This window comes from Hemicordylus capensis, chromosome 2, assembly GCF_027244095.1.
Source record: "Hemicordylus capensis ecotype Gifberg chromosome 2, rHemCap1.1.pri, whole genome shotgun sequence".
NCBI classification, from domain to species: domain Eukaryota; kingdom Metazoa; phylum Chordata; class Lepidosauria; order Squamata; family Cordylidae; genus Hemicordylus; species Hemicordylus capensis.
The window spans coordinates 263,944,056-263,957,222 of NC_069658.1; the positions used below are offsets into that span (position 1 = coordinate 263,944,056).

Consider the following 13,167-nt stretch of genomic DNA (forward strand, 5'->3'; position numbering starts at 1 on the left):
AACACACATCTTACAATATGAAAAAAGATATTTATGTATTTTGAATCTTGCTGACAAGATGGAAAAGTTGTGGATAAGCTATCCTGATAAGACATTTCAACAGCTGAGCTCATTTATGAGTAGTGCTGCTCATTTCAAAAGCATGTATGCTCAACCTAAGTGGGTCCAATATAATACACCAGTCTAAGTCTTTTGTAACTCCCATCTGTTTGGAGCAACATGGAAACTACTGGCTATTAAAAAGTCAGAGCATGAATAGAAGACATTGAGGCTGTTCTCATGTGCAGCCTAACTCAAACTAGGGACACGCAACCCAGGTTAGGCTGTGCGTGAGAACCACCAGGATCGAGCCCAATCCTGGTGGGCCAGCTCCTCCTAGCCCAGATTTTCAGCCTGGCTGATAGGGATGTGCATGGAACTGGTGCCTGCCGGTTCAAAGGTTTGTGTGTGTGTGTGTAGGGGTAACCTTAAGGGCGGGGGAGGGTGCTCTTACCCCTCCCGGTGCGTTTCCTCAGCTAGCGCTATGTATTCAAGCGGCTCAGCGGTGCAGCAGTGTACTTCCCTGCTGCCCCATTGCTTCCTCAGTCTGGAAGTGACCAGAAGTTCTCAGTGTGTGTGCACGTATGTCGTACATGCATACACGTGTACATGCGCACGCGTGCGCATGCACACATACAATGTGAGCACATGCATCTGGAACTTCCGGACACTTCTGGTCCAAGGAAGCAATGGGGCAGCAGGGAGGTACGCTGCCGCCCTGCCAGACTGTTTGAATACACAGCGCCAGCGGGGGGAAAGCGGCGGGAGGGGTAAGAGCAGACTCCCCTGCCCTTAAAGTTATTCACCACCACTCCTTCAAACCAGCTCGTATGACAGTCCGCGGAACTGGTTCGGTGCTCTTAGAATGGAGCGCCAAACGGTTCCGTGCGCATCCCTACTGGCTGATAACTAAGGGCTTCCTTTAACCTGAGTTACTTGCGCATGTACAAACCAGGCTGCTTCCTGCTCAGCTGCACACAGAGATGGGCGTTTAGAGCAGGGATTCTCAACGTTGGGTCCCCAGATGTTATTGGACTTCAACTCCCATAATCCCCAGCCCCAGTGGCCTGGCCTCTGTTTACCAATGCTGCTGGGAGCAGTATGGAGAAGCATCTACACTGCTCCTGGCAGTGCTGGTCATGTAGGCATGCGGCTTGTGCACCGCCCAGGCTGAGAGTGGCTATCTGGGGGAAGGTAGGTTGCACCCTGTCTTTCCCTTCCCAACTGCCCAACGGCATGTGCACATGGCCATGTGAAAAGCCCCATAACATCAGAATTGGCCTCTCCAGTCCGTAAGTCTCTTGCATTGCAGCATAACATAGTGGTAGTCGGAAAAATAATTCTCATTTCTGTTTGAGGCCCTTCCAATATACTAGTAGTAAGGAGAGAAGAGAGAGAAAACTACACATTTCGTTATAACACAATCCTATTAAGAGCCCTCTCCTATTCTGATGAGAACTCACCTTCCCACCACCTTTGGCTCTGAACCCATAAAGTATCCATTATAGCTAGGAATCTCTAGGAATTGGCATCAATCTTTGATGACTGTTGAAAGCAATCATGGAGATTTTAATGACTTGATACTGTGAAGAAATATTGGGAAATATTGGCGGGGGGATAATTTCAGAATTGGCAACCTTAATTACAGCAGGTCTGCTTTGACTACATTATAGAGTTCAGTTACAAGCCACTTAATTCAGACTTGCTCTAAAAGGGCCCAGAACTCGACTGGGGCATTAGATCTCCCTAGGAGCAGACTAGCCTTGCCACGCTCTGTTCCTATCCCACCTGGAGAATGGAGAGTCCTGAAGGGGCAGCTATCAAGCCTGGAGCCACAGCCTCCTCTCCACCATTTCCCTCATAGTTTGTTGCCAGCACTGGTGTGAAAGCACTGGGGAACATGAAAGGTTCTGCTTCTTTGGGAGAGCTTGGGGCCCCAGGATCAGGAGCTCCCATTCCAGAGCCTCTGAGCTGACAGGCCCAAACTCTGGTCCAATATCTGGGCTTGGGTGCAGTGCTGATTCTTCTGGTCCCACTGGCCCATTCTAGTCAGGATTGGAATCCCAGCTATGGTTCAGGGCAGGGTCACAATGACACCACAACTTGCATCTCTGGCATCTCCTGACAGAACTTCTGTAATACTCAAATTGCTGGTAAAAGTCTTTTTCATACCTCACATATAACACATTAGGAATCTTTGGCCTTGCGCATGCTTTAGCTCTCATCTTCTTTCAAATCCCTTTGTCCACATCCTGTGCACTTTGACAGGCTGGTGGATCTTGCCCTTAAATTCCAGCCAAATGTAGACATCTTATTTCATAGCAGTGTGGAAGTAGATAGTAATCATTAGCCTACTTTCCAGTAGGCTTATGAGATCACCCAGTATTTCATGTGTCTGTGTATGGGTCCCCCACATCAACTTCGCAATGCCTGGAGCATTATGAACTAAATCAGGTACAGTTGTAGGGACACCTCAGTGGCATAGTTTGTGAAGACGTCATCCATCCCAATTCAAGATAGTGGACACATAAACATTTGAGGTGCAAGTGGGCTAACCTGAGAACTGCCTAATCAATTTGAACCAAATTTGCTACAACTGTAGGGACACATCAGGATGCCCCAATGGCATAGTTTGTGATGAGGTAATCTACCCCATTCCAAGATGGCAGACACGTGAATGTTTGAGGTGCAAGTGGGCTAATTTGTGGACTGTAACTGATTTGAACCACATTAGGTACAGTTGTAGTGAGTGACACACAGGGACACCTCAACAGCCTAGTTTGTGATCATGTCATCCACCCCAATTCAAGATGGTGGATGTGTAAACCTTTGAGGCACAAGTGGGCTAACTTGTGAACCGCATCTTCACATCTTGGACTGTCTAACCCAGGCCTGCTCAACTTAGCCCCCCTAGCTGTTTTGGGACTACAACTCCCATAATCCCCAGCCACAGTAGCCAATAGCCAGGGATTATGGGAGTTGTAGACCAACATCTGCAGGAGGGCCGAAGTTGAGCAGCCTTGGTCTAACCAATATGAACCAAATTTGGTACAGTTGTAGTGAGTGACACACAGGGACAACTCAATGCTGTAGTTTGTAATGATGTCATCCTGCCCAATCCAAGATGGTGGATACATGAACATTTGAGGCACAAGAGGTCTAACTTGTGGACCTCAATTTGAACCAAATTTAGTTCAGTTGTAGGGTTAGGAAAAGGAAAGTAGGCAGATTAGTTACTAGAACAACTTGTTTTTTTTGGGGTTTGGACAGTGCTTTGACAGCTACAGTACAAGCCCCTCTTACTCTCTACTCTTCACCTTTATTGCTTTCCCTTCTCAGAAATTCTCTAAAGATCTCAAGTGTGGAAGCTCATGTCAGACTCATGGTTTGCAGACAAACAGATAATCCATTTCAATTGCCATGGCTGAAAGCAAAAGCTTTCAACGATAGCCCTGCTACATGGACCTGAAAAGACTATGGCCCTTAGCTCAATGGTGGAACACATCCTTTCCATGCGGAAGGTCCTAAATCTCTCCAGGTAAAGCTGGGAACTGCTCATCTGTAACCCTGAGAAGTTGCTGCCAATCAATGTAGACAGCACTGAGCTAGGGATGTGCACAGAACTGGTTCTGTGCACTCCTGGGAGAGCAGGGCAGGGGTGGTCTTTAAGGGGCACGGGAGGCATTGCCTACCTGCCAGCCCCCACCCTGTCGCTTTTCCCTCGCGGGTGCTCACACAAAAAGCCTCCCTGCATTGCCTCCCTGCAGCCCCAGTCAGTGTCAGCATGGAAGTGGCCGAAGCACATACATGCTCCCCCCACACACACCCTTTTTGCAAGAGCGCCGGTGGGGGGAAAGTAGTGGGATGGGAGCTTACAACATGTATGCAGCGCCTCCCCTGCTCCTTAAAGAATCCCACCCCCCACTCTCCAAACCAGCTCAAACCCCAGTTGATGGAATCGGTTCAGCGCTCCTAGAATGGAGCGCCGAACAGTTCCATGCAATCCCTACACTGAGCTAGGACTAATGGTTTGATTTGGTAGAAGGCAGCTTCCTATATAACGTATGTATGGACAGGTCCCCCAGCAAGTCCTTGAAATACAGAGGCAAACCACATAGCACTGTCCCTCAAGTGGAGACCCAGCATGGTGCATTGGTCCACTACTGCAGCATGGTCCAACTGGCAGCACCACGGCTAGAATGCCTCCTCCACATACAGATGGCTGGCACAGATAATGCCCGTCAGGCATGGGAAGAGCCCGGCAAGCAGCCAGATTGGGATGCTTTTTTTCATCCCTTAGTTTTATGGGATGGGTCTCCTCATCACACTGAGCAAGCAACGTAGGACATCTCAGGGATGAAACATGGGCTTCCTGTGCCACACATGCTTGGTAGACTCTGCAGCACTGCTACTGGATGGCTAGCTCCTCTGGCCTTACTGGTGGGGGCTGAGATTGAGCTCAGGGCATTATTGTCCTCCCCGCTTACCACTTCTGCCATCCCATCTCTCTGGGAGGCCCAAGCCCCAGCACTGCTCTGGACATGCACTTGGTCTTGCCAATATTAGAGCCACTTCCTCGCCTTGTATTGGATACTTTCTAGCCACTGTCTACCACCTAGAGCTATGTGTTGGCAAATGGTCCTCATCAGCATACTTAGGACACCCAACTCCAAATGCACTTCATATAGGTGTTAAGAAGGGAGGTCCTTTTGAAGCCCACAAGCATCCTGTGTGAAATTGAACCTATCGGTACTCCCTGAGCTTCTGCTTAACACCTTTTTGTTGCTGATTTTCAGCAATAACAAACAAAAATCCATCCTTACATAAGTATTTAAATAAGTTATGTGTTTGGGTGGGTGGAGGGAGGCAATGCAATTGCAAACCAAGGTGAAATGCAACTTAAAGCAGTACTAGGCAAGAAACAACAACCTGTGGCAGATTAGACTGAAACCATTATGTTACATGATTAAAGGCATTTTTATTTTTATTTTTTTATTTATTTAATGCATGTATATTCCACTCTATATAAAATCTCAGCGAGATTTACAATTTAAACAAGTGGTAACTAAAACCTAAAAATCATACAAAACAGATTAAAATTACCATAAATAAAAATTTTTAAAACATCATAAACTAAAAGCCTAATGAAACAGGTGTGTTTTCAAAAGTCATTTAAAAACAACCAGAGATGGGGAGATTCTGATTTCATTTGGGAGTGTGTTCCAGAGCCTCGGGGCAATCCTAGAAAAGGCCTGGTTTGGGCGCAGCGGGGAAATGCTTGACTAACAAGCAGAAGGTTGCGGGTTCGAATCCCCACTGCTACTATATCGGGCAGCAGTGATATAGGAAGATGCTGAAAAGCATCATCTCATACTGCACGGGAGGAGGCAACGGTAAGCCCCTCCTGTATTCTACCAAAATAAAGCCATAGGGCTCTGTGGGCACCTGGAGTCAAAATCAACTTGATGGCACACTTTACTTTAGTAGAAAGTGGAGTGAAGCTCCTCTCACACTATGCATGTCACACATGAACACGGTTTGGAAGATGAACTGAACGCAGCCAAAGGTAGGTTGTAGGAAACGATTTTAAACAAAATCAATTTAAGCCTTATATTGTTCTTTGTACACTGATACTCACATTGAGTAGCCGTGGGGAAAGAACATAAAAGCTTTGCTGGATCAGTCCAAGAGGACATCCTGTTCTGCTTTCAACAATGGCCAGCCCATGTTGGAAGTCCACATGCAGGGCATGAAGGCCCCTGCTAATTGGGCAAAAGGGCACCTTTCAAAGTGGCGATTCTCTTTATATTAAGCAGGGGGAGAGCAACTGGCCCTATTCAGTCCCAGCACAGCATCCCTCCAGTGTGTGTTGCTGGTGTGTTTCTTTTTAGATTGTGAGCCCTCTGGGGAAGGGAACCATCTCCTCATTATTATTATTTTTCCTATGTAAACGGCTTTGAGAACTTCCATTCAAAAGCAGTATATAAGTAGTAATAGTAGTAGTAGAAGGTGGAGACCTTCCCCTGTTATTTGTCTCCAGCAGTTGCGAAAGGAATGCACACCTGCTTGTGATTGTTTGGAATAGAAAAAAAGCTGTAAATTAAAGACATACACACACAAACACACATATTTGATTTGAGGATATCTGAATGTAATTTGTACTCTAATATGTGTTCTTGGTACAAAAGGTCACACAGAAGTTAGAGCCCTCAAACAGATGCCCAAGACACTGAAACTTGACGGAAAAAGTGACGATTTGAGCCAAGAAGCTAGTGCTCTTTCTAGGCTTTTAAAAAGAAAATCACACCAAATAACATTATGTTTCTGACTCATTGAGCTGGGGCAGTGGGAGGCGGGCAAATTCAGCTGAGCTTGTTGCCAGGCTAGAGAAAACATTGTCCAGAAATAGCAGACTTAGTTTTAGTGTTTCAAATTCCTGAAGGAGCCACTTTCTCACATCACCCCGCTTTTCTGTCCAATGAAGTAACTATGGACTATTGCCAAAAAAAAAAAAAAAAAAAGAGAAGAAACATTATTTCCTATCTTCCAATTCCAAAAAGGCATCCCCTCCACTTTGCGGCTGCTGGCACGACTGTTTTAGTATACTGCCTGTTGTGCGCAAGACCTGTGCCACAGAGACCACCGCGTCCACCATGGGATGGAGAATATCCCTGGTGCGCTGGAGTTCCACCTCAATCATGTTGAGCTCCTTAACCCTAATCTCCCTCTCCAGCTGGTTGTCCCTGGCCCTTGCTTCCCTATCCAACTGAGCCTCCCTAGCCCTGGATTCGCGATCTAGCTGGGCCTCTCGGGTCCGGGCCTCCCTGTCCAGAAGCATTTCCCTCAGCATTGCCTCACGAAACTCCCCGGCACTGATTTCGCCCCTCTCATGAAGTGCCTCCATGGTCTCCCAGGTCCTCCGGTAGTCAGTCATGATCTCGTGCATCATTTCTTCGTGGGATCGTCTCTTCCTCTCCCGCATGGATGCCATTCTTTCAGCTGTTGTTAGGGGGCGCCCCAGGGGATTCTCTCGCCTGCCTCTTCCTGCAAGGGCAAATGATAGGCCTGGTTAGGAACTGGAGGACAACTGCTCATTGCTAAGCTCTGGCTGGCTGGCACAGCTCAAGAAGACTGTGTGTAGGGGGTGGGTGTGATGGATTTTCTAGCCATTTTTGTTTGGGTGGCCTGGGGCAGCAGAGACTGGCTGCAGTCTACAGTCTCTCTTCCATAATAACAGTGGTGTGGAAGTGGATGGTAGCCATTCCTATCATGGGCTTTGACAATGGGCTGGTCTCATGAGCAAAATCAGAATAGGAGGAGCGCCCATCCAGGCTCCTCCAAGCCCGGTGCATGCTCCCAAGAAATGGCCATGTGGCAGCAAACATTTAGGTAGGAGAAGGGGTAAGTGATGGTCTGCTAGCCTTGATCTGAGTCGGACGGCAGCAGCCAACCCAGGCAGTGTGCCCAGCATGATATTAAGGGTGCAGGGGAAGCACGTCCCGCGCTGTCCTACCCAGATGGAGGCCTGCAGATTATTGCTCCCCCCTCCTTCTACTTTAATGTTTCCTGACCCACATTGGGCTCAGTTATAAATTTCCCCCTAGATACACAAGGCTCAGTCAAGAGAAAGTCAGTTACAGTGAAGACCTGCAAATCTAAGTAACTGATGTCCCATTAATTTCAACAGATTAACACAGCTAACGTACACTGGATCAGGGTCACATTTCCTTCTGTTTCCACATGATTGTGTTGAAGTCTACATATACTATTGTTTATTACACAGTTTCTATTTTCAGCTTTTGTTTTCTCTCATTTGCCAGCTTGCAAGAAGTGGGAGCTGAAGCTTACAGCTCCATCTTTAAAACCAGGTATGTTCAAAATTATTGTTTGAATAAACACTATAGAACATACAGGTGGCCCTCATTACTGACAGTCCAGGCACCTACGGTTTTGCGTATCCGTGGTTGTGTCATAGCGACCCAGTTTCTTTATTTGCAGGATGAAAATAGGGTTATTTTCACCCATCTGCAGTTCTTGAGTGGCTGGAAATGACTTCTGATGTCATTTCTTGCCACCCTTTTGTAGTGCTGAGCCATTTTGTGGCTCTTTTCTGAAAAGAAAAACGCTCAAAAAGAACAAAAATTGGAGGATTTGGAAGTTTGGGGGGTATTGCTAGAGAGCAAAGTACTGTGCTTATTTCTGCTCTCACCTGCTTTTTCTTGTGATTTTAAGCACACTTCAGTGTGCTTAGGAACCTAACCCCCAAATCTCCATAGGGTTGAAGTTCTCTTTATTCAGTTTTGTTATCCACGGATATAGGCAGGAACAGAACCTTTGTGAATAACGAGGGCCACCTGTATACTTATACTGTATATAAAGTTTAGGTTTGATAAATCAGTATTGTATATATTTCAGATCCCCCCAATATTTCTGGGTAGTTTTCAGGGTGAGGTGGGGGACAGAAACAAGAGGTGGCTTCCTTGCCTTTTTCACAAGTTGAGGCCCAATTTATAAACCTGTCTTCATCACATAATTACATCCAGCACATGTGAGACTGTGGGAAATGGTTATTTTCTGAACTAATTATAAGACATTCATTATCACACATGCAAATGAGCCAAAGGTCTCAAATATGTAACTTTTGGATATAAGAATAGTGGTAAACTACTAGCATTGTTCATTTCAGTTGGAAGAATGTACATGACTAAAACTTCCAGTAACACTATCAGGATTACTTAACATCATTGGTGGTACTAGCAGCACTTTATGTGCAAGTAAGACATAGAAAACGGGAAACTACCTTATACCGAGTTAGACCATTGGTCCACCTTTTTACAATTTCAAGTAAATTGGTTCAGCTGTTGATCTTTAATGATTTTTTTTAATTCAATGATTCTCAGATGTGACATTATTTTTTGCTGCAATTCTCAGATGTTAGTGTGATTTTGGCTTATTTTTTAAAAAAATTGTTAAAAATCAACAGCTCGAATTGCTTATTTGAGATTAAATACACAGAATCCTGCTGTCCTCCACTATCTGTGTGCCAGTTTTCAGAGCTCTATGTCCAACTATTACCACGTTCTGATTTCCCCCCCTCTTTTCCTCTTAGACCTTTTGGTTTTAAAAGGTGTCCTTGTGCACCCATGCTGGTTAAGAAGAATTTCTCTCTTGATTTCTTCATTTTGCAATTGCATGGGTGTGTGAAGATACCCTGTCAAGCAAAGAGAGAGAGAGAGAGAGAGAGAGAGAGAGAGAGAGAGAGAGAGGCCAGAGAACAATAATTACAGCGGCAGGTGGTAGTGGAATTGCTCAAACCGAAGCAGATGGCTGCAGATGCCATTTAGTATTTCTGCCACTATTTTATCTTCTGATTTTCCAATAATTTTAACGATATTTCCGGAAGAGAGTCTGAGAATTCCAATTTGATATAAGCTTCCATAAAGCTGCTATGGAGTTTGGATTTACCTGTGCAGTGTGCCTGTCCATTGTTCTAGCACACCGCTGGCAGTGCGCGAGCGCACAGGGGAAATAAAGAAGAAAATTATATTGCACTGTAGACTGGAAGTTGACTGCAGGACACAGGAAACAAATTTGCCCATTTAGGAACTGAGAGGGGTGGCAGGTGGAGCCGACACTCCCCTAAGTCACTCACAGGCAGGTATCCACAGGACCTCTCCATATGGCTCCACAAAAATGGCCAAATATACCACACAATCATTTTCAACACTCCAGCCAAGTACAACTTTTTAAAGACACATGTTACACATTGAGGGCCAATCATCATGAAACAAGACAAAATGAACAGCACCAAACTGAAGGTGCTGTAAATATCTCCCTCATATGAACTCACCCCTTCCCTGAGTGTTGTGAAGCAAGAGTAAATAGTTATTTAGAAAACCTCCTGGAGATGCCAGGGAGTGACCCTGGGACCTTTATGCATGCATGATTCTGCTCTTCCCCTGAGCAATGGCCCCATCCCCTAAGGGGAATATTTTACAGCGCTCAAATGTAGTGTCCCATCCAAATGCAAACTAAGGCAGACCCTGCTTAACAAAGGGGACAATTCATACTCACTACCATAAGACCATCTCTCCTCCTCTAAAAATTGTAAAGGTGTGGGCAGCTTTCTCCTCAGTGCACAGGTCTGTCTGGGAATTGAACTCAGGGACTCTCACACCCAAAGTGAGAATCATACCCCTAGACCAGCTACTTAATGCTGATATTATATCTTCTGTGGTATTAATAAATAAGGGGAAAGCTCTAAAACTAATTGCTCTGATTGTCATGTATGGTAATTTTACTACTGTGCATTAGACAGAACTGTGTTTAGAACTGTGTTACTCCTTTTCCTTCATAAACCACTTTTGAGAATGTTTTTATTGAAAAGCAGTATATATTTTAAATAAAATAAATAAGTATAATAAACAAACAAAAACAACAACAATATTCCTCTGACCTGGAGGAGAGGTATATCAATGGCTACTAGCTGGAGGGCTATAGGCCACCTCCAGCCTCAGAGTCAGGATGGCAGGATGCCTCTGAGTACCAGTTGCAGGGGAGTAACAGCAGGAGAGAGAGCATGCCCTCAACTCCTGCCTGTGGCTTCCAGCGGCATCTGGTGGGCCACTGTGTGAAACAGGATGCTGGACTAGCTGGGCCTTGGGCCTGATCCAGCAGGGCTGTTCTTATATTCTTATGACCTATTCTTCTTAAAGTGTTATGACAGGAGAATTTAGGAATGCATACGAATCTGGAGTGCTCATAAACTCAAGCAACACTCATGTGTCTAAAATATTTACTGTGTGATACATTTACAGCTCTGTTCTTTTGATTTGATCCACTGAACTTTCCCTTCCCCAATATCCTCTATCTTTCCCCTCCTCCCCACCGACACTTCCCCACCCTCCTCCATTTTCTCTGCCCTTCCTGCCATACTCCCTCCCTTCACTGCTTTTTCCTTTTTGCCCGCCTGCCAGTCTTTCCCACAGCCCAATCAGCTTGCCGGGCTGGAGCTCAGATGTCCAGGAACGAAAGCTGAGTGGCTTCTGGGATATGAATCTGAGCAGCTTCCTTACTAAGCTCCTCCCCCAAGCCCCCACCACAATCCCCTCGGAAAGGTCCCTTCCCTCCCAGATTTTGACTAAAATTGGCTGAGCCTAGCCAGAGAGCTCCAGAGCTCATGGCCAACTGAGTTGGCTTGCATAGCAACCAGATTGAACCAGGCTTCTCTTTTGAAACCAGAAGATATTTCTCCCAAACGCACATCTAATTTGGGCCTCAAAAGAGGAGAAAATATGGGTCATGCCCCCCACCCCGTGACCAAGAGCCAGTGCCTACCACAGCAACACCCCAGATATTTTTAGGGGAGGTTCCCATAGCTGGTTTAGCCTGAAATGTACAAAAGGGTCAAAAAGCTGAGAGCACCTGTAAAAAGCCAGGGCAGTATCAGGACACTTGCTCACCTGTCACAGTATGATGTCCATCTTCACTGGGGCCAGCAACTGGTTGTCCACATAAAGACCCTGCTTTGTCTTCGGAACACGCCTCCCCTATTGTAGTTTCAATCACTTCCGGATCTGCGGCCGCCAGCTCTCGCGAAATCCCCACGTTTGGTTCGGTTTCGGTGTCTGTGTCGGCGTCCATGCTTGAGAGAGTGTTAGGTGGGGTCATTTGGTTGCCCTCTTCTTCAGAGACTTGAGCTTCCATGTCTTCTGCATCCTCTGATTTCACAACCACCCGGATGGGCCCATCCATGTTAGCCAGATTTCGATTGCCTACGCCATCCATTTCACCGCCAAACATCTGATCCAACTCTCGAAAGTAGCGACAAGAAACCGGTTCCGCTCCGGCACATACTTGCGCATCCTTGGCTCTCCGATAACTTCGCTTCAGGTCCCGAGCCCTGTTCCTGCACTGCGAAGCATTGCGTTCGTGACCTCTGGCAACCATTTGGGCTGAAAGGTCTTCATAGATGTCACTGTTTGGTGGCCGGTTTTCAATCCACCGCAGAATCAACAGCTCACCCCAAAGGGCTAGGAAATCCCGGGTTTCTGACTCTGACCACACTGGGGCTCGAGGCTGTAAGCGCTGACGAGGGGTATGTGGCATTTCTGCTTTGACCAAATCAGCACAGAGCAGTACCAAACTCCAAACAGCTCCAGATCCCTAAATGCCCAAGAAGTGCCAAACTTTCTCCCAAAGACCTAGAAGCCACAGCTGGAGGAAAATAACACAGAGGCTGTATAGACCAGAAAGGCACAAAAAGAAAGCCAAGATGGAACCTTTTGCATAAGCGAGTGTTCACATGAACAGTTGTTAGTCAGTAGTAACGTCGTGGGCGGAGCTTCTGATCGAACTTGGAAGGTTCTCTTTCAGACATCTGACAGGACCAATCCATTCCTGCAACGTCACGTCCATCAGCCTATGAAGTGGCTCCTGCCAGGGAAGGGTGGAATCAGCAGCGCAGAGAGCCAATAGGCAAGGATGGGAGGCGGGCGCAAAGGCAGCGAGCAATGGATCCACCCTGCCTTTGCAGACAGGAAGAGGAAGGCGTACGAGCCGTGCCACACACCCTTTGCCCGTCAGCAGTGATTTGTCCTTTGCCTGCTGCGAACGGAGACAGCCTCAGGAGGAGCAGCAGCTCAGTGCTTCGTCATAGCACCTAATTTCGTCAGGGGATCTCTCTCTCTCTCCCTCTGGAATGCATTGTGTTGCTGCTTATTTTCTCAAAGCTTCAGTTTCCCTTCCCGCCCCCCCCCCCGCCGCCTTCCATCTCTGTTTGTCCTCTCCTGTAATCCTCTGGATCTCTGCTGTATTTCGATTCCATTGCCCTATCTCCACTGTGGAGGAAGCCACAATCAAATCTTCAAACAAACACCACCACATGACCTTGGAGAATTCTTTGAAATCCACGTAGGGGTGGTCGTCGTCATCTTCCCTCTGTTGGTTCCGTTAGCTAATCGCGCTGCACGATGAGGATTCAACCCGGAGAAGAGCCAGCAGCTTGAAAACTTCTTGTTTCAAAAATGCAGGCAATTCGCCTTTTTCCCCCTCTGGCAGAGTAATGGGGCTGGAGTGGGGTGCCCCGGGAGAGGAGGAGGGCATTAATACAATAGATGGAGGGTCTAG

General features: G+C 46.7%; 1 protein-coding gene across 1 annotated transcript; it reads right to left on the reverse strand.

Annotated features, from left to right (window-relative positions):
* Positions 1-4,978: 4,978 nt before the first annotated feature.
* LOC128344444 (uncharacterized) lies at positions 4,979-12,381 on the reverse strand. The gene is made up of 2 exons (XM_053294554.1): positions 11,502-12,381; positions 4,979-7,083 (listed from the first exon to the last, which is right to left on the reverse strand). Exons 1-2 carry the CDS (start codon positions 12,145-12,147, stop codon positions 6,572-6,574), a joined length of 1,158 nt encoding a protein of 385 aa, XP_053150529.1. The 5' UTR covers positions 12,148-12,381; the 3' UTR covers positions 4,979-6,571.
* Positions 12,382-13,167: the final 786 nt, after the last annotated feature.